This window comes from Netta rufina (genome assembly GCF_964035555.1).
Source record: "Netta rufina genome assembly, chromosome: 7".
NCBI classification, from domain to species: domain Eukaryota; kingdom Metazoa; phylum Chordata; class Aves; order Anseriformes; family Anatidae; genus Netta; species Netta rufina.
In genome coordinates, this window is record NC_140130.1 from 28,161,898 (window position 1) to 28,184,717 (window position 22,820).

General features: G+C 36.3%; 1 protein-coding gene across 4 annotated transcripts in view; it reads left to right on the top strand.

Moving 5' to 3' along the window:
* Window positions 1–22,820, top strand: part of VTI1A (vesicle transport through interaction with t-SNAREs 1A) — a 269,515-nt gene that overhangs the window by 144,149 nt on the left and 102,546 nt on the right. For all 4 annotated transcript variants that reach the window (XM_084290595.1, XM_084290593.1, XM_084290596.1 and 1 more), the window contains one exon: window positions 18,739–18,809. In XM_084290595.1, the coding sequence (XP_084146721.1) occupies window positions 18,739–18,809 (71 nt within the window). The remainder of the gene's footprint in view (window positions 1–18,738; window positions 18,810–22,820) is intronic.

Consider the following 22,820-nt stretch of genomic DNA (forward strand, 5'->3'; position numbering starts at 1 on the left):
ACTTATTTTCTAATGATGGGCCATGGCAAGCAAATTGACTTCTTGAAAGATTTTTGGGCACTTATGTGAAAAGTGTGATGTCTTGTAGTGTCTAGTGGCAAAAAATGTCTTCTTGTGTGAGTGAATAAAATGATGTAGGCAGAGGAGGCTTCAACTATAGAGCCAAACAGGATGGAAACAGGATAGATTCCTTTAGTAGGTCAACTGATGTAAGCTTTCAGAATTTAAACAAGTACGGAGCACTTGGCATCATTCTTTATCATTTTTTTGGATGTGTATGTTAAGGAACATGTCATTGCCAAAGGAGAGATGGGAAAGTAATCAGTGTGTAACTCCCAGTTGCTTTAACCCTTTTGTGCTTTATTTTAGCTGTGCTTGTGACTGGTGAGGGATTACTAGGAAAGACATGAAGAATCTTCATACATGTATTTCTTAAATATAATTCCAGAATAACTCTGCTTACAGTGCCCAACAGAAACTTTGCAGTTTTGGGATGGTGGGATTCTAAGAAGAATCAGAGAAATGCTTTTCAGTGTAGGATTTTTTTTTTTTTTTCCTTTAAGCAAGTTAGTGACGTGTCTGATTGTTGTACCAAGATGCTGAAAGGATTCTGTGAACAATGATTCCAGCTCCCGATGGCACCAACCAACAGCACCAGCTTTGACCTCTGACTTAGGAATCATATTTTAGGAAGTCTCACAACAGAAACACAGGACTGTAATTTTGCTTTGTGACTCATGCTGAGATACAGTCCCTGCGTGTCTTCTTGTCTGGGCACCTAGTAAAAGATCAGGCCACACCTGTTTATGGATATAGCAAAATGGCAGGGAGCTTATTTTTATACCATTGATTCTGATGAATGTCACTTATAATCAACACCTCCGTGAGGAACTGGCTTGTGTGCAGAAATGCTCTTTAATTGAAGGGTGCACATCAGCAGCACAATGTGGTCTCGGTGTGTTTATCTCACAAAAGCCAGAACTACTACAGTTATAAAATATCAAATGCTTTGAATGGATCATGCTTATTTTATTATTTATCATGTATATTTTTAATATTTTTCAAGATCAGTCATATTTATAGAAAGTGGAAAATGGTCACTTTAGAATGAGATAATTAATTCTGTGAAGGGCCAGATGATGGTTTTGGGAAGCATTCCTGTCCTGCACAACATTCAGGTCACCATGCTTTTCTGATGAGACAGAAAAAGGACTTGCAAGAAGCTGTTAGGTTAATTACTCTTCAGAAAAGAAGGTTAAATTCTGAGAAGAGTGCAACACTCTGTTGGTAGAATATGTGGTCGCTAGCAGATTAAAACAACAAAAATATTTTGGAAATGACCCCCCTCCTGTGTTTTTTGTTTGTTTGTTTGTTTTACAACAAATACAACAAATGGTGCCTGTGAATTTTGACAATGACTTTTGAAGCTATTTTCAAATGTATGTCAAATGAAACTACATTTTAATACATCAGTGAATTAAAAATAAAAGAACAATTTTAAAACTCAGTGATAGACATCTATGGAGTGGTCACCTGTTTTTTTCACGGACTGTGACGTGGAGCTTAGAGGATACTTGCAGTCTGTTTTGCCCTGAGCATTTTACTTTCAAACTGAGCTCTACTCACTTGGATCAGAGGCATTACCTATTCTTACTGCGCTAACAAATTCATCATCAGAGCTCTGTTCGCTCAATTACTGTTGTCAAGGTCTTTGTCTAAACATTTTGTTTTGTTTTTAGAAGAACAGAGTTTTCCCCCAGCCCAACCCATAGCGTAAGAGGTACGTGTGGTGCTTGCAGAGCATGCTGGATGTGCATGCTGCACATCATGGCCAACACAGAGCTTATGGTCATCAATCATTCGATTGTTCTTTAAACACTGTTTTAACAGGCATTCGTTGTATAAATGGATCAGGTTATTGACCTTTGCCAGCAATTGCTTGCTACATGTCATCATGCCTTAATGACATTATCAAGGAACATATTCTGTATTGTAGATACTTTAAAGGGTTTGTGCATTGTCTCTCACTAGGACACATGGCTGGCTAAAGCATCTTGAATTAGCAAGTTATTTGATGTCATTATTAAAATATGCAGTACATTTCCAGCTACTTACAGAATAGGAGAGTAAAATACTTCTCATTTCTACAAAAGCAAAGCCCAAGAAGAAGAGTTATTTGTCGTGTTGGAATACTTGGTTTGAAATCCTGCCTCCTTTCTCCCTTGCAATTTAATCTTCTACCTAGAATAGAGTGCTGCAGTCCTCTGAATATCCTATGACAATTGTTTGACTGGTCTGCAGAGCTCCAGCTGCAACTCCTCCATTTCTAGGAATATTGTAGATCTAATTGGCACAATTAAATCATTACAGCACATAATAGATGGAACTTCTGACTGAATCAACTATGTTTTTAATGAAGATAAGAGTTTTTAAATTAGAATGGATACAGCTTGCTTTATTTACTTCTATGGGGTGGGAAGCTTGTTGACTGTAATGGTTGATTCGATTTAAATGAGGGAAAGTAGCCAGTATTCTATACGCTTACTTTTCTGGTTAAAATTTAAGGCTTTAGTGACTTCAAATCCCAAATGATGAAATGGAATTATTCAGCTGAGTATTGTTAATAGTACACAGATATCTACTATACAGACCTACTATGGTTTCTGTGGCTCCTCACATCACAATCTTTAATTAAAAGTTGATTTTCTCTTCACAGTAAAACATATGCATATCACGAAGTCTTAGAATCCTGTTTTTTATTTGTTGCATTAAAATTAGGACTGTACATAAATCAGACGGTGTATTCTTAAAATCTTTTAAAATCTGTGTTAATCAGTAAATCTTGATGCCATTGCTATAAAGTAACTACATAGCATTACTTTCACTTTATAGAGGAGAGAAAGTCCTAGAAATGTGGGTAGCCTGCAGAATAGAAAAAGGACAAAATACAAATGTTATCCTGTTGTATTCCTCTTTATATGCTTTTATATATACACATATATAAAAGGAATAGTTATTCCTTTTTTAATCCTGGAAATATTGTGGAGATAGATCCCCTTATTAATACCTACTTTGCATTTTCATAGCTCTTAAAATTTGGAAGGAGAACAATAATCATTTGTCCACGCCTTCTCCATTGAGGCTGTAGAAATGTAACAGTTAATTCTAAAACAGAAAATATTCCTACCACCCAACAATAAGCTAGGTATAACTTGAAGAAATGGGCAATAAGCAAGTCTAAAACTGGTGCAGGGAAGAAGAATCGGGACAAAAAAGTACTATGTAGAGTTTCTTCTAAGTAAATCTCCTCACAGCAATCTCCATTCTTTTTGCCAGGATTGTATTTGATTGCTGGCTTTGACAGCTCACAGTTGGCAACAGGTTCATAAATGTCTAATCCAGCTGGATTGTTCTGTCTTCCAGTTTCTTTCCTACATCAATAGTATATATTATTCCAAAAAAAAAAAAAAACTTGGTAGTTTCCATAATGGGATTTAAGATAAGTTAGATAATACTATCTTAACGATTAAAGTTATGAAGGCTGTCGTGGTATTTTGTTTTGTTTTGGGAGGGGGAGAAAAAAGAAAAAGCTCACAACGCATCCTTGACATCTTCAAGATAGATTCAGAGCTGGGATTTCAGCACTAAGACCTAACAAACATCGCATACAAAGTGCAGTAAATGCAGTATTCATAAATGTATATGCTCTCTGTGACTTCATGTCAGCAGGGTTCTGTAGACCCTCATTTGTATCAAATAAACTTCAAATGGTAAAGAATGCGTGCCAGGCGGGGACAAGTATCACTTTGAATTGTTCCTTGTGTATCATAGCTGAAATGGGAAACATGGCTGGCTTCCTGTTTGTCAAGAGTGAAAAACAGGCATGCTTTCTGTCGTTATTAGTAATAGTGTCAATTTAATAAATTATTCAGTCATGACAACAGGATTTACATTCTATTTGCTGATAGCTTGTGGAGGATAGTGGTTGGTTTAGGAAGGTAAAATCTGACAGCAATGCAGTATTCACTGTAAATCTCTGTATCACATCTCCAACACAACAGTAAAGATGAGTGCTGATTACTTGTTTCTAACAGTACCTTCCTCCTCCATCATGGATGATGGCCACACCTGCTTGCTAGGTTTTGTGCTACTACTTATCCTTATTCTGGGAATAGACACTTAGAAATTCACATAACATGAACACTCATGGTTATGGCTGAGATTTCAATTATGACTGTGTGGTATATCGATAGACAAGAAAAAACAGATCAGAGATTTCAGGAACATGATGAGGTGATGAGTTGTTTATGCTCAGCTCCTTGCAATCACGAGTGGCAATGTGGGAGAAAGTGCAGAGGTGCTGAGTAAGAATTTAACAAGTGAATGAGTTGACAAAGGAATTAATATGCTAATGTCAAATGGGAGAAATCAGACCAAGAAGGGGTTGGCTATGGAAGAAATGTAGCTATTGTTTAGTGTGCTGAAGGGTGGAGAGGCAATGGCATGACTAGTTAAAAAAAAAAAAAAAAAAAAGAGAGAGAGAGACCAGTACTGTGCTTAAATAAATAAATAAATAGGATGTTTGTGTTCTACGTTACTATAGGTGGTACCACAGATTTTTTTGTCCAGGGTAGAAAAAGTGATGCAATAATGTGGAAAGAAGTGTGAGAGCCGATATGGGAGTTTTGGGAAGGTGAATGGATGGGACCAGCCTGTTTCCTATCAATGTCGAGCAGAAAGAATTGGACAGCTTGCCCAGAAATGAGAGAACTGAGTTAAAAAAGATGTTGAGGCTGGGTGAAAAAGAGGATGATCGTGTTGCATTTAATGAGTATAGATGGAGTGGGGATGTGTTGGGAGGACAAGGAACTGCTGTGTTGTGCTGAATTTGAATTGAAGGCTAAGCAATGAGATAGATCGGAGAGGAAATGGCACTGTAGCAGAGAGGGAAATCTGTCACTTATTAAGTAGTAGCTGAGTTTGTTTGTGCATGATATTCTCCAGGCATAAATTACTGCAGATCTGTGGGGAGGAAGGGAACCAAAACCAGAGCCTTGCAGAAACAGGGAGAGCAAGAACCTGGGTGCAAATCAAGGAAGAGATTTTAAGAGGGAAAGCACGACCGGTTGTATCAGAGGCACATGCGAGCTCTCATTACCTACCAGCTTCTCCCACCCATTTTCTTTTCTCCTGCCATCCCTCCCTCCTTCCCCACATACACATTAAAACAATAATGATGGAAAAAATAATCATCCTTATTGCACATTTGCTAGTGGTCTGGAAAGCTTCTCTGTCCATCCATCTGTCCTTGCAGTAAGCAGAGGAGTAGACTCTTGCTGTCTCATTAGAAGCCAAGCAACGCTCTGGGTCAAGGTGGGATTGCTTTCAAAATGCTGCTTAATTCCTACATTGTCTCTGGGTTTGGGATAGTGGGTTTCTAAGAGGAATCTCTGCTGGCACCCAAGGCTGAATAAGAATTTGAAGTTGAATGGTAGGCACCTGAAAATTCCGATTATATCACTCTAAGATATCCTGATAACAGAAACAGAGCAGTATGTGGGAAGTTGCGTGTTTTATTGGAATTCTAGTAGAAACATTATTTAGTCCCATTTGACACACAGAGTAAATAGCATGAAAGAAATACTGACTTCCAGAAATAAGTGACTTGCCATAAAATCAAAGAAGTGATCTGTGGTCAGCTCATAGTCCCTTGCTTGTAAGTGCTCTGTTTTACTTCTTTGTAATTCAAAAGCAACTAAAGATAAAAAGAAATAAAATGAAAATAAAATAAACCCCAGCATGTCTTCAACAATTCTTTTGCTAAATCTTGTAATATGATGTGAAGGAGTCTGAAGCTTTCCTCCTTGATATTACATTAAAAAATTATTAACCATTTTTTCCTTAAGTAGGAATAATATTTAATTATCATTTAAACCAGTTCTTTAAAATCCCATAGTTTTACCCACAATAATCCAGGAACATTTAATAAGTCTTAAAATATTCATAACACACGGAGATCATTACTCTTGAGACCTTTGTACAAAGCAGTGAAGTGTGTTAGACATATGGCAGAAACCACTTCATTTCTTATTTCTTGCTATGATTATATGAAAGAAATGAAAATTCTCTGTTCTTTCTCCCATTGCAATCTGCATGCCATTGTTTTATCTGTTGTGGGCCAAAGTCATCTCATACACATGTTCATTGAAGAACATGGAGTTAATCAGGCTGTTTTAGCTCAGTAAATATAAGCCCAATACTGGTAAATTGTTTTATTTCGGTTTTCAACACAGTATTTCAGATAACAAAAAAGAGGAAGTAATTTATTTACAGATGCACTAGTACCTAGTTTCCTATTATTCGTAATTGTCTAAACTGTTAATTGCTGTGGCATTGGGTATTTAAAAAAAAAAAAAAAAAAAAAAAGATATAGCCTGCATTGGAAATACACATAAAAAAAATTGTAAATATCAGAAACCCTTGTAGTGGTACTGACTGTGGGTAGGCAGGATGGGCAATTTTGTTTTAATTATATTTCAGCTTGATTGTCTAAAGTCAAGTGGAACCTCAATAGATCATATCTAAAATAAAACTGTGGTTACAGTATATGGTCATAATCCCCAGATCTGTTGTGTCGAAATGACAGTATAATAAGAAGAAGTTAAAATGTCCTCTGCTTTCAAGTCATCATAGTTGTCATTTGATTAAATAATAGTGCATTCTGTTTGATGTCTTGGCTTTATTATTCAGAAGCACTTCGGTATATGTGTCCTACCTTTGTATTCTGTGCTCCTGGCAACCAGGTACCCGTATAGGTTCTTATTTATGCACCTGCAGCAAATAAACTGCATGTTTTGCTTGCACGCGTGCTGCTTCAATATGGAACTTTAATTATTCCTCTTAATTATGGTGCATTCACCAAAAAGAGGGAAATCATTGGTCAGGTACAAAAAGAAACTGCTTAGTATTTGAAGGAATTTGATAATTTTGTTGTAGTTCGTAGCTTGGCAGGTGGTAATAATGCTATGCCAGCACTGTCAAAATATGAAAATTAAAGTGACGATGGGTTTTAATGAAATCCATTTGACAAATATAATTAAGGTGTTTTAATATGAAGCCCTGTAATAAAGACTACCGGTGGACTCCCTGAGGTCCTGACTAATTGTGTAGATTGCTTTTAAGCTTTGAATAGTTTTATTGGATAATGAACTGTTAAGAAGTGTTAGATCTTTCTTAAGCAGAATTTGGTTTGAAAAAGAAGAGGAGAGACAGGCCTGAGGTGTGGCATTTTAAACATAATTAGAAGAGAGATTTAAGTTAACATCTTTGATCTTGCTGTCAGTTTTTGATTAGAGCTGTAAATGCTTTAATCAAGTGCAGTGTAGTCATTACATTTCTAACTGTTTTTAAACTGCGAAATTACTGAGACACTGACATCGGCTTAACAGTTCTTGAGAATTTCCAGCAAAGTTATGTTTGTAAACTGGGTGTTTGCATTAAAATGTCATCCTGCAATAATTTACCAATTCTATAGATCCTGGGATAATTATATTTTGGTGCTCAAATAATCTGGGAAACCTTTATGAGATTAAATATCCTGTAGTTGAGGAGAGTGTGCCACTTCAGTTTTCATTTTGAAAATAATTTCTAATGCTGTTTTTGTGTTGTTTTTTTTTTTTGTTTGTTCTTTTTTTTTTTTTGTTTTTCAATTAAAATGATATTCAAACTGGTACTTATAAGGAAAATGCATATATAACAAACTAAGTGCAGTATTTTAATGCCTTCCATAGGAGTGCAGTATTTTTAGTGACTGATATTGTGTCTTACCAATGTAGATTCCCTCACACCCATTTTAGAAATGGGGAGAGAGGCAGAAATATTTCCTTGGGGTGTGATAGTGGCAGAGCCAGTAACAAAACTGTTCTCTTAAGTCCCCTGTTTGGCAACACTAAAGACTGCTCCAAGAAATTTCAGATTTTTTTGTTTTTCTAAGACTGGTGTCCCAAACAGCAATAAAATGTGAAAATGGCCATGAGCACAGACATGTAAAACCAGTGAGGCTGGCCAGCTGGATTGTACCTGCCCGTAGGTGGCATGCCATTCATTTTAAATACAGAAGCTGGCAGTCAGAGGCCCTTTCCTAGATCTGACCTTGCCTCCCTATGTTCTTGATCTTTGAGCCCAACAGAAAATCCAGATACATGTCCCTTTGCTGTGCCAGGCTAGGGGCTACTGCGCAGACTGTTTTGCTCTGGTTGGTCCTCTGAGCAGGGGGGGGAAAAAAAAAAAGCTACAGCAAAGAAATACGTACATCGTCTGTTCTGCAGCACACAGAACATTCACACAAATAAATGTTAACGCTGGCCTGCCAGCAAGTCCTATGAAATTGTTAATTACATCCCACAGCAGCCCACCTGATGTCTTTGGCCACATGTCCTGCACACTAACACATCCGAGGGCTGGCAGACCAGAGGAGAGGGAAGATGTGATGCAAACCTAGGACATCCTCACAGAGACTGTTCAGCTGCCAGCGCTTCTTCGTGGCACCTCCAGTGTGCATCCCTGCTGGTGGCAATTCAAGGAACACCTAACAGAGAGAAGCAGTCTCTCTGGTAGCCCTGACCCAAACCACCAAGGGCCTCAAAGATCATTTCCAGTAGCTGGAATTGCAGTTGGAGCACTGCAAGCGGCTGCTTTGGTTATATCCAAGCGAAAACTCGCTTTCCTACACAGTAAGCTGCTCTGTTCTGGAGCAGTTTGTTTTTAGCAGTCTCCAGGTGTGCCCCTAATTAAACCATATAGCAGTAGTCTAACGTGGAGATGCCAAAAAAGTGTTGCTGGGTTCCTCCATCAGAAGAAATCACACTTACCATCTTAGACGCTTACTGAAAACTCATTTTTTGCAACAATTCTTTCTTGCAGGGATCCTTTAGAAACAGATCGTGCCTACATGCAGTAAAGGCCCCGTGTAAGTCTACCTCTTAAACACCATCTGAAGTGCTTAACTTGATCCTAAAATATAATTCTGCTCTGAGGATTGCTGTAAAAAAATGTATTATGGGAAAGTCTTTATTTCCATCTCAGCAATTTCCAGAAGAAATATCGTTGGTTGACAAGTACAAGAGCAGAGATTTATATATATATATATATATCTGTACAAACTCAGCCTGGATTTTAAAATCAGTCTGGATTCTTTCCTTCTTATATACCTCCTGATAACAGTGATTTGCCAGACCATCAGGTACTTTTCATTGTTCCCTCTGTTCCCTTGCTGTGGGTTTATTAGGTAGTGGTTTTCTCAGCATTACTCTGTGTGTAATCGAAGGCAACATTGCGGATGAAAATAACAAACACTTAACTGGAATGTGTGAAAAAGGAGCAGAATCCATAGCTGTGTTGGTCCTGCAGGGTACAAATAAAAATATAAACAGGGGAGAGATGGCTTATGATGGGCAGATCTAAGTGGAGGAAGACAGGAGGCTATGAGAAGGGTGTTGTGCAAATAGCACAGAGATGGCTATATCGATGTTTTGTCCTGTAGATGCAGGTTTTTAAATTACTGTACATTTCAAATGAACACAGACTCTTAACTGAGGTGTTCAAATTATGTATAAAAAACAGGACTCAAAGTATAATTAAACACACAAACTAGTAAAATTCATCGGCAGAGAAAAATACAGATGTGTGCAAAATGTCACATTTTTCTACATAAAGAAGTGTTACTGCTCCAGTTGTGATTGTTGGTGTCTCCTTAGACCAGCTACGACCACCATTTCTACAGCATTGCTACAGTGCTCCATTTCTGTCTGGTTCAGGTTTTGTCTCTGTTCTTTCTCAAATGTCTTACGTGGTCTATCCTCATAATAGTCTCATGTTTTCAGGATGATGATATTTTTGTTCATTTTATTTATACAGCATTGAGAGTAAATAGGTATTTACCTTAATTGTAGCTCCTAACCTAGGGGCCCTGCACCACTCACCAAGTGTGCTTCTCTGCATTGCCTTGTTGTAGGTGAGGTTTCTCTAGGAAAGGTCTATGGAATTGGGTATCGTGAATATTTCTTTAAGGTCCCTCCAGATGCCAGACCAAAAGTCCGAGGCAGGGCTGACCCACAGCCAGAGCAATAGACTGTCCTTTCCCTCTGTTCCTTTGCCCTTCATTTTCAAATAGCTGCTTTACATCTCCAGAGTCCTGATGGGAGGAAGATCCTTCCATGCAAGCAAAACCACTATTGTGACAAAACTGGTATGCATCACAAGGTTTTCTAGTTGTAAATTACTCACTGAATAAACCAATTTTTTTTTGAAAGGGGTTCTTCCTCTCCAAATTGCCACCTCTATGGAGAAATGTTACATTTTCAAAGGCAACTGAAGCTTCATGAATAATTTTGAATTCATTTTGACTCTTTTATAGATTGACTTTTAAAAGATTTGGGGGGAGGTGGTAGAAACCTTGAACAATAACTGTACTCAGCAATCTCTATTTTATTTTTTTAAAACCTCAGTGCTTTTAGCTTCCTACTTTGCAATACAGTTCTTTTTTATGGTGTTTAGATTTTGAAAGATTTAGTTGGTGGGAAAATAGGAAGCATGTTGAAAGGATGAGCTAATTAATGTTTCCTCAGCCTATCTAAAATAAGCTATTGTGTTAGTTTTGCCATGTTTGTAATTTATGCCTGTTAAACCTTTGTTTTATCATCTATTACTGACTTCTACGCTTCTGTTTGCACTTACTGTCTATAACAAACATTTCATTTTATTTGGAGAAAAAACGGTTTCAGTTACTTCTACTGTACCCGAAAAGGAGAATGGGATTTGCAAATGATAAATGGGGAAGTTGACTAGCTAACTAATAAAGATTTGTCTTAATCAAGTATGATTTGTCAGAACAGGAGCGCACTGGGGTCAGGGCACACGCAATGAATAATACAGCATTCACTGGAGAAAAGGACCAGGCAAAAGGCCTCATAAATATGCTGCGATTACCCATTGCTAATTCGTATTCAAAGAATGAGTTGCACTGAAGCCAGCTTCGAGGTTGCTGAGCTGTTCACTTGCTTTGTGGGCTTTCCAATGTTTAAGAAAGTTTTTATATATATATATATATATATATATATATATATATATATACACACACACACATATATATAAACTTATATATATATATGCACACATATTTTGTTCTTTTTTATTTTTTTCAGAATGCTTTATTTTTGCACAGAATGCTTACACTTCTTGGTCAGTGATTTTAAGCATTATTTATTAATAAACCTCTAGGTTTGTTTTATTTTTCTAATGTCTGGACACTATCTGCTTTCTATTTTTTGTTGTTTAAATATGAATGCGAATACAGCAGGAGATACTTCCATACACATTTAAAATGAATTGCTGAACAGTGCAAGAAAGGTTAAATCACTCTTGAGGTCTTTGGAAGTATTTAAGATCAAACAAGCATAGAGTTTTTGCTTGTGTTGCCAGCTTTCCTGACTTTCTAATCAGTCTGTGTATTCAGGATAAACTTGGTGCATTGGAATATTGAACAAACCCAAATGTCATTCTTTTTGGCTCTGGTTTTGTTTTCATTTGTTAGCATTGCTTCTTGTTTCTGGTAGCCATTTCTCAGATTGAAACAGTTGAAGGAAACACACTTCTCATGGATTTTCCAATGTCTAGAAACTGAGATGCTGCCAAGAACCTTATACTTACTTTTTTTTAGCTACATAAGTGGGTCATGAAGAAAAAAAAAGTTTCAGTGCTTACAAATATAATTAGTGGACTTTTTTCTATGTCTTCGCACTGTTTAAATGTTATATGCTGAATCTTTGTATAGTGAAATGTTTGAAAAAATCTTTTGCTCCACACTTCAAATTATATTTCAAAATTTAAATTGGTTTCTTCTCTTTTGATAGCCTAATGTGACTTTGTTTTCTGTTGGTTGGTTGGCTAATAGTCAGTCTCATCTATTTGGTGCTAAACTCTGTCTCTTGAAGTGCATTAATTGCATTTAGAGTAAATCAGCAATAGAGGTAGGGCCAACCTTATGATTTTCAAGGCCTCGAGCTGCTGAATTCAAGAGTCTAAGTTGCCAAGTCTCTGCCTACATGTTTTAAGTCTTTGAAATAATGAATACTGCAGGGTCCAAAGTAATTATTTACACTACTTTGAGCATTTTTTATTAAATTATGACTATGAATCCAGCCTTAGTTAGATGAACCAAAGATCCCTGTTGTGTCATCTTGTTGCTGTTTGGAGTCATAGGTTTAATTAAGTGATGGTTTGCAGACCAAGTTTTTGAGGGTATGTTAATGCAACTTGATTTAGATGCAATCAGTATTGCTAATATTCTCCACTGCAAAATTGTTTTCAGAAAAATTCAAGATTGGCAGTGCTGTAATGAAGCAACATCCATTCCCTGCACCACAGTTAAGAGCAAGCAGGGACTTCTCCCATCCTGACAGCACTTAAAGTAGAAGGAAAAGGAGATGCTGAGGGCTGCCATACATAAGTGATTGAAATGGGAGTAGCAAGTTGCTTACTAATCTTGAGGCACTAAGCAAGGATTTATTTTGCCTTAGAACTTTTCTGAAAGAAGAAGAGAAAAAGAAATGCAAAGGGAGGAATTTGGAGCAAATGAGCATCGCCAAGCTAGTGCATGGCTAGAACAATGACTGGACTTCAATATAGACAAGCACTCAGGAGAATCAAAGTCTGCCACCTCCTGTGAATGTTGCTGTGAGGATGTTAGTAAGGGAGCTCAGGTAGATGGGTGATGGGAGTAGACAGAAAAATATCAGTTAGTGAGAAATGAGTAGTTTCATACCATCAAATTGATGTAAGTTAGGATTTCAGAAAAGGTATGAAACCTTAGAAAAGGAAAAGGCTACTAGAGGTGAAGTTACTAGGTCTGTCACATATCATCTTTCTCCTTTCTTTTTCCTATTTTCTTCTCATTCATCTGCTTTTTTTCTTTTCTTTTTTTTTTTTTTTTTTTTTTTCCTGAGGAAAGACAGAGTAGGCCTAGACCATAAGAGGTGTTGGTTATGAAATGCTCCCAGTTTGTTCTTAAAGGCGTGTGGCATCTTCCTCAAATATCTTTTCTTCCCTTTTCTTCCTTATTTTGAACAAAGCACAGCGTCTGAATTCTGTTCAGATGTTCTGGATATTTTTCTTTCCAGGTCCCCTGGTCAGACCTCAGGACTGACAGACCCCTTTTGCTGTTGGCCAATGAAAATAATTTTATGAACATCCATTATAGCTTATAGGATCCTTTTTCATTTGAAAAATGTTTGTATTTTAACTTTGGTAGACATCTTGGACTTTGGAGGAATTGGGAGGTATTTTTAGGTGGTTTTTGCTTTCATCATAAGACCATGCATCTTCTTTTATCCCCACTTGTAACTGAACTTCTGAAAGCCCTGGAAGTACTAGATGTCCTCAGTATGCACTATTGACTGTCAGTACTCTCCCAAACATACAGCAATTATTTCTGCAGAAGAAGCCAACCAGTCTCTACAACATGTAGCTAATTTTTAGTTTATTGTGCTAAGTGACTACTTAACAACATGCAGATTAACTTCTCTGTTGCAGATTCTTGAGGCATTTGAGCAACAGCTCTCACATTTCACTTCTCTGTTCATGTTCTTTAAATAGTCTCTCCATTGGCTTATGGCCATTATATCATCCTTCACTTATCTGTATTAACCCATATTTGTCATATAATAATTTTAATGATCTAAATCCCCCTGTCTCTAATTATATTGGCTGTTCAGCATAATATATATCAACTGCGAGCTCGTAAATTTATAGGACTTTTACCTGTGTCCCTACACATAAAGATGTGTCATCACTTTCTTTATTGACTTTCTGCTGTCATAAGCATAAAGCATTTGACTCAACCCTGAATTCTTCTGACTCCTACAACATATATTTTCCAACTTTGTAAATTTACTTGCTGCCACCTCTGAACAGCTAGTATTTAACACCTTCTAGTATATTTTTTCCCAGAAACTGTCACTGATGATTTATTGTTCAAGTCTACTAAAATTGTAGACTAATCTTTACTTTGTCCAAAACACAGTGGCAATGTTTTGAAAAAAAAAATAAATAAATAAAAGTATTTAGTATTTTTTCTGAGTTTCTATCTGTATTTGTGTAGTTCTCTAAGAATATTCCATAATTTTTGGTACGTCTTCACAGCATACAGTATCTCTATGCAAAGACAGCAGAAAAGTGCATTCCCCAAGTGCTTTTATTCACTAGGTAAGCCTGGGAATCTCAGGTGGAAGTATTCTCTGTTCTGATTGATTCCTTCTCTCACAACACACAGTGGAGTATTTTGGTTTGGTTTGGTTTATTTTTCTGATTTTATTTCCTCATTCTGTTGAGCAGCCATCTTGATTTTTTAACTTGATCTTCTCTTTTTCGCAGTATGAATTAATTTGTCATTTCCCACCTCTTATTACGTAACTCACAAGCATGCATTGTGACAGGATTGTATGCATGCATGCATATGACAGGATTGGGCAAATCATACTTTCAGGCATCCTCTACATGATTTGGTTGTTTTTAAGCCCTCTAAATGTTTTTAAACCATATCAGGATATCTGCCACCTCTTATGAAACATTTTCTTTCCTGTTGTGTAAATACGTACAGATATACAAGGTACATTTTGAGAAGCAAAGTGCTATATAAACCAAGTTGGGCTCTTTTATTTTTCATATGAGAAGAAAAATGCAGACTCTGTCTTCAAAATTCATAAAAATACACGTTTATTTATTCAAATGTCTGGAGAGGTTCATTCCATGTCATTCCTGTCTCTTGAGTAAATATATTACTCATTCTTAAGAAAAAAAGAATTACTGACTTGAGTGATTAGAAAAAGCTCTTTCAAAATCAGTTTAGCTGATAAAGTAAGTAAATACATAAATGACTAAAGAAAAAAAAATAAAGTAAAAGGAAAAACTAGTCAAGCACAACTTACTCTGTATACTTGATATACATGTAAGTAAGTATTAGAAATCAAGCTTTGTGGAACATGTATTAAATAATTATGATTTGTACTTATAAACAAGGTAAGGGCACATTCAAGATTGCAAAGCATCACTAGAAGTAGTTGTCTTTTGGGTGTATATCAGCATAAAAGTTGAAAGCCATGTGCTGGTTTTTCCAGAGATGAAGAGAGAAGTTGGGTTTGCATTTGTTTGTTGCTTTTGTTTTGTTTTGTTATGTTTTTCAGTTGGGGAAATCTTCATATTACATATTTTTATGCAACAGCCACTCATGAAGCCAGGCACCATTTGCGTATGACCCACAACGTAGTGTTATTACCAAGGTGTCCAGACCTGTAGAAGCTGATTTCCCATACCCTATTCAAACAACCTTAAGGTCCAGTGTATTTGCAGCTGTATTCACCCTTTAAAGCTGAAGCTTGTTAATGAAGTTATGTACTTCTTCAGGCCTTTTTTTTTTTTTTTTTCTTTTCATCACAACATTCTTTAAGACAGAGATAACTGCTATATCCAACATTCCTGCTCTCTGTAAGTAAGTAGATAATAAAGATGTAACTGCATTCACCATTCTGTTTTTTATAGTTTAGCTTCAGTTTTAGAATATAATTTTATCATCTTGGGAATTACAGGTAGAAGGTGCAGCACAAAATAATTAATGTTGTTAAGATTCTATGGAAATAACACAGTTACTAGCAACATGCAGCATCCTTCAGTTTGTGTTTCAGTCTTCATACATCTGCACTACAGAACATCTTAGAAACATGGCCTTTTCGCATTACTGGAGTAGCATCATCAATGATTTGCATTGTAACTAGTCTGGAAAGATCTGTACAACATTGTTGCACTAAAAGCATGAATCTACCACACAGATGAAGTTTTTAAGTGTCAGGAAAACATCAGAGTCCTGGGGAAACTTGAAAAAATGATTGCAAGGAGATAGCAACATGATCAAGCTTGTAATTAGCTGTATTGTGGGCTAATGTTGCTTTTTTTCTCTAATCTCAAGCACCTTCAGTTGCAAACCAAGTGAGGAGACATGTCTTCGTATCATTTATGAGTCTGTATTTTCTTTCTTTATTAATATTTTTGTTTGACTGTCTTGACCTTCCAGCTAAAAATTGGGTTTCGTTGTCATCAGTGATTTTTCTGAGAGTAGAACAAGGATATGAAAAGAATGTGTGGATAAAGGTGTCAATTTATGTTTGCGAACTTATTGTGAGATTATGTTACCTCCGTTATGTCTCTTTGTTCAACTTATGTTGTTATTTTAGCCCAAAAAAGGCCAAAGATCATCAGCTAAAGTGCATGTAGAGTAAAGCTGCTCCTGTAAAATTGATGATCCGTCCAATTATTTATCTATAGAGGCTGCTGGGAAGAAACGCAACTATCTTAGTTCTCAGACCCCTCTGCTAGGTTGAACTTCATGGCTGAAGGTTTAATCCCTAAGTGTCATATCAACAATTCATTCTGTGATATTCTGGCTGACATGCTCTCCTTCCTTATTTATTGATGTCTTCAGTCATCGACAATGAGAGGAAAATACACTATTCGTCAAAGTGATGGTGTTTTACCCTCACTTACAGTTGATGCTGCTGTCACATTGATGGTTGGAAAATAAACTCAATCATTATAAAAAGCTAAGAGTGTGAACTTGCCAGTGACAGGAAGAAGATGAAAAAAAAAAAAAAAAAAAAAAAGAACCACAGTAACTTGCTTAAAATTGGTGTAAAGAAAATAGAGATGTTTCCTATAAAGATATTTTTGAGCTTTGTTTGGGAAACATCAAGCCATTTTAGCCCTTTATTTTAAAGTTATTCCTTTGAAGGAAAATCTGTTCCTTGCACTCCTTTATGTCTATGCAAACGTATGAATAATTTTTAGCAATATATATTTGTTATCATTCCACCTTATGCTACTACCTGGTTAGCATTTTTTTTTTCTCTTTATTTTAAGGTATTTTGCTTTGTTTTTTTCTCTCCCAGATTACACTGAATCCATGTATCTATTTTTGTATGCCAGTATTTTAAGTGCTTTGATGAAGAATAAGCTTAGTATAGCTTCCTCCAGTAAGTCCTTTGACATACAAACATAGGCAAAGCCTCTTGAATCACTTTCTTAGTCTACCATTTGTGTGACTGTACTGCACCTTACAGCTTTTTTAACTCAATAACCACATATCTTACCACATTTCACCTTTGGGAGGCATTGTATATACAGCTAAAAGTGAAGAGCAGCAAGCCAAGAGGGACAAGATAGCATAATGAGGATGTCAATTTGTGGTCAGATATCTGAGGAAATATTTATCTTACTTGTACTGAACTTGGCAACAGATAGAGAAATATATATGTAATGAATTTCTGTAGACTTTGTCTAACAGTGTGTATCTTCTGTTAAATACATTTAGAAAATAAAAAAAAAGGAAAAAAAAATGCCTGTCCCACATTTTAAAAGTTTGAGGTGATTCTAATTTGGATTGACTCCAAAATGGACTGTATGTTTAAAAAAATAAATAAATAAATAAAAATAAAGTCATGTTCTCTCTACTAACATATATATATATTTTACCAATTCATTTCTGTACATCTCACATAGTGACATATTAAGTCCAACTCATTCACCAGAACAATATGATTTCTGTTGTTTATAAAAATAAAATGAAATGTTTTTATAGTTTTACTTAGCTAGCAGCCTAGCTAAGTTGCCTAAATGAATGTGTGCAGAAATGCCTGGTTGTCTCACACTTGCAATGTGTCCTGAGGCAAGTTACAGCTGCTTCAGCTACTTGTGTCTGCTTCCCCACCTGTAAAATGGGAATGATTTAACTTATTTTTCTCCTTCAGGGAAATACAGGGAGGGTTTCTTAATGTTTCTATAGAGCTTTGAAGATTAAAATCTCTTCTCTATATTTGCTGCTATTATTTCAGTCAAAGAGGAGCGTTTGACTGAAGCTGTTTGAAGAGTAAAGTTTTGGCATCTTGATTTGTCTTTGTACCGTATCTTGAGGCTTGGATTCCTTTCTCCGCTATAATTTTGCAACCTTTGGTTCAACAGGAGCTGCGGAAGCAAATAACCCATGAGTAAACAAACAGAGATGCCAAAAGATTAATATATGTGTCTGCTGTTAAAAACATCAGGAGATGTATCACTGTGTATCTCCAGTTTTGCCAGAAATAGTATCAGATGAAGCAAAATAGACACCAGTAGCTGGTTTGGGTGTAGCCCAAAATGGCTTTTATTTAAGCATCGATGGTAAAAGCTGGGAAGCACAAGAAATATATTCTAATTTTTTTTTTTTTTCCAGTATCCTTAGATGTATAAGTATTGCTGGTGTTTTTAGTGAAAGCTTCCTGACTTCCTTGCTAAGGCAAGGAATGGGCGTAAAGAGTGCGTGGGAAGTATGAACACCCATCACTTAGAGCAAGTTTGAAAGTCTTGCCTTCAGTTTGTTGACCAAAATCAGCATTGGTTTCCAGGGCCTCCAAAACCTTGGCAGATTGCAGGGGGATAGCTTCTGGTTTGGTTGGTGCTTCTGCAGTTTTATGTTGCTTGGAAAAGTTAAAAATTTAGTATAATGATACCTTCCTCTTAGCAGTTAGGACTGATTAAGCCATCATATGTATTAATGCTGTTGTTCTTGAAATAACTTTGTTACAATCTAACCTGGCATTTTGAGGCCTTACAGTCACAAGGTATATTTTTCATGATTTACATTTTGATTTTTTAATGCAGAGCAGATTGGACAGGAGATGCTGGAAAACCTCAGCCATGACAGAGAGAAGATCCAGCGTGCTCGGGAAAGGGTAAGTTTGATAATAAGTAATTGCTGGTCATGGATTTTATTTGCTTTGGGCAAGTTCACTGTGCATGCAAAAATAATCCAGCATACTGGTTAGTTTTATATAAATCAGCTGCTATCATGAGATGTAATCACCATCTGAAGCAAAGCACTTAAAAAGTGTATTATATGGGCCCAGTCCTGCAAATCTCTCCCACAGGGAGTCACACTGAAGCCACCAAAACCCACCGTTGCAAGCAAGCTTTGTGTCACCATCACCACAGTCAGATCTGCTTTTTGTCCTTTGAAAGACTTTTTTTTATAGTGTCCATTGCAATCACCTCTTGTACTCTCTGAAACAAAGTTCAGTATCATGATTTAGCTTCTAATAATTGATCAACAGCTGCTCTTTTTCGCTGCAGATGCTAAGAATTGACTTCTGAGGATGTATGCAGTAGTTGCCACCTTTTCTCAATGTTCCCAGTGTTGTATGGGTAAAACCAACATTTCTTTCTGTGTTGGGGTTCCCTACACTGCTGCTCTGTCACTACAGTCAAAAGGTATCTATGTCCTGTTTGGCTTATGTTGCCTCTATAGTTTAATGAAGATGCCCATCCAACTCTTGCAACTTCTCTAAACTTCAGTCTAGAGATTTGACCCTTTGGTTCTGATTTCTGCTCACAGTTTCAGGAAGATCTCACCAGCTCTGCTGACTCACCCAGAACACGGAGTGACTGAATCTGTGACTTTCTGTCTATGACACATTGATCAGACACTTTCTTGAGCATCCAGTGTTGCCAAAGCCAAGGCATCTTACAGGCCTTTAGCTGACAAATGCCACTTAAGGAAACTCCTTGATATGTCCCAGGGAGTTTCGTTACCTGGATAGCTCTGATTGGTAAAGCCCCATATGACCACTTTAATGAGGCATTTTCTGTCAGTAATACCAGTTGCTTCTGGAAGTCCTGGGCATTAGCTACTTTAAAACATTAAGTATAACTAAATCATTAGATATAAGGATTGTGAGCATGTACCAAGTGTTGTTCAGGCAACTTTGTGTCTTGTTTTCCCTTCACTCCTCACATCCCTTGTGACTGCTAAGTCTGAGATGCTTTTTTGTTTCTGTGTGGACAAACAGAACCTGGGCAATGGAGCTGAATAATTGTGAATGCTAGAGAAAGAGGAGGCATGGTTCTGATGACTCCTTATACATGTCGTTTGTAGCACAAATTTTACATTCTGCATGAAAACCAAATTTCATTGATGGAAAAACCTGAAAGCTGTAAAGCGTGAGATTAAATATAAGAGTATTCTAGGAAAGAACATCCAATAACAATTCTGCAAAAGATCTTGTCATAAATGGAAGATCTTAAATTCCAAAATTTTATTGTACGCTATTTAAATATTTTGTCTCGAGATTTCTTAAAAGTGCACCTGTCTATATACTCAAATGTAAAGTTAAGGATGATATTGGACAACTTCGCAAGTTTTCCATTTTGTGTAGGTTTTTTAATCTCCTTGGTTAAAAAAGTATCCTTTTGGAGAGGACAGAGGGTGTTCTGTCAATGCATAATAGCTTTACACTAAATACAGATATTTAGCAAATATTTACACTAAATGCAGATATTGTCTTACCAGCCTGGGAACAAACTTGTCTTCTGAACGTCAAATGTCATCTTGAGTATGATGGCCAGTTCTTAGCAGTTTAATCTTGTGAAAATTAGAAATATTTTCTCTTGAGCAAAACGTAAATGAGGTAGTGTCTCTATAGTTTGGTTAAGTTTATGTATGTGCTTTCCTGTCAGAATAGTAAAATGCTTGAATGAAGAAAAATGCAAGACATAAGTAGTATTATTTGGAATATATTAAGATGATGTGCAGTGCAACGTACATGTATAACATCCATGAAAAAGGAATTCCCTAAACTATCTCTTATTTTTTAAACCAAAGAGAAGGGATAAAAGCTCTGCTACAGGAGCCAGAGAGGTTAACTGTACTATAAAGGACTCTAAAAGATGCAATACTTTTTTAGGAAAGCCTTGAATTAAAACGTGTGTAAGGCAGACAAGATATCAACATCAGCATCTTCCTCATCTTCCTTCTTTTCTCATTATTATTCTCCTTATTATTTTAAAAAGCATTCTTAAATACCATGCAGATTTGCCATTGCTAATATTAAAGCAGCTTTCAAAACATTTTCACTACAGCAAGGAAGTGCTATTATATGCCATTTAACAGTTTTGCATGTCACCAATTCTTTGGCTTCTGAAGTGCAATGGTATTAGTTAAATGATGGAAGAGCTACCATCAGATATTTCAGTTTTAAATAAAAACAAACTTACAGTTTGAAAAAAAAAAAGAAAACATTTTGGATTGGGTTGTTGTTTTGTTTTGCTTTGTTTTTCCCTGCCAATGCAAAAAGAGAAGGCTTTTTTTAATGTTCTCTTGGAATGCAGCTAGAGATCTTCCAACTATGTGTGTATGTGTTTGTTTCTTTTTAACGTTTCTTTTGCTTATTTTGTGTGTGTGTGTGTTTTTATTATTTTATTGCCATAAAGGTATGAGGTCGTCTTGCTTAGAGGACTTTGTCAAACCTCTGTGGCTCAACTTCCCCTTCCTGACTATCAGTACTGATTCTAGCTGCTAGGTAGAATCCTGCAGCAAGACAAGAAAGTTAGGATCAAACATCTAATGGTAAAAAGGAGAGAGCTACTTTTCTGTGAAAAGGGAGGAGAAGCCCCAAGTGTTAAATGCATCTTTATGAATAATAAAAGACCAATGTAAAGCATACATTTGTGCTTTAGATTCCCTTCTAGCATGGGTAAGAACCTGGCTTTTTAATGAGCCTTTAAAAATTATTATGACATTTTTTCTTCTGTTACTTGTGTCAAACTGGGCTAAACTGCTTTTCTGGAGCTTGAATTGTCTAGATGAATCAAGAAAAAAATGAGGGGATGACCTCCCTGAAATATAATGCTCATCTTTGTTCCATCATGCTGCATAATTACAGAGCTCTCAGAGTCAGTGCAAGCCTTCTCACTGAATATGATATTACTAAGAGCTGTCTTGGTTGGTGTACCTAGTCCCATCTTCTACATGGTATTTCCTTAATACCTTTTGTAAGAACAAGACGGAAATTTATACATAAAGGTTATGTGTCATTGATTGCAACTACTGATTTCAGTAATAAGCATTACATCTGGTAGCAACTATTTACAATATTAGGCTCCAAAACAGCAACTGGTTTTAATATTGCTGCTATGCATATATTCAAGATAAAAACAGTGGCTTGTTATGGTGAAGGTGATTTGTTATTGAAAGACTGCCTCTTTTCTTGGCAATGTTGCTGTTTCAGTGAATTTATAACACAGGATACATGTCTTGTACAACAAAGTTTCTTTAGTAAGAAGTCAATGAGTCAGATAATCATTTCAATCTGATTTGATAATGAAGAGGTAAATATTCACCTTTCGTAAGCAGAAGAATGTTTTATGTATGTATACACAGCTGTGTTTAAAAATAGTGGTCCCTGCTATTCTGTAATTGACAACTGTTACACTATCCTTTATAGTATATTTTGATGTTTATACTTATTTAGAGATCTCTAGAAAGTCCAAAGATGTCTCTTCTTTAGCTATCTGTAGCAAAAGATGTAATAGGAGACATTATTTCTAGAGTGCCTTTTGTGAGATACTAACACAACAATAGAACGAAGAATTTAATACCTTTTAAAGAAAAATAGAAAAAAAAATATTTTTAATATGAATTTCACTTTCTCCATAACCTTTCTTTTATTATCCCCCATTTCACTTTTCATTTGGTTGTAGTTTTACCTATTTTGCAAGATTTTTGAACTGTAGAACAAGTCAGCTAATCAAGTTAAGCTGTCAATGTAGTTTTCCTGCGTCCTATTAAACTACTAAAAACACTGTTTCCAGTGTGTGATCTTTACATGCAAAAATATATATTGTACAGATGTGCACTTTGTGCATACTATACACATACTATTGTCATTTACACATTGTACATAAAGTAT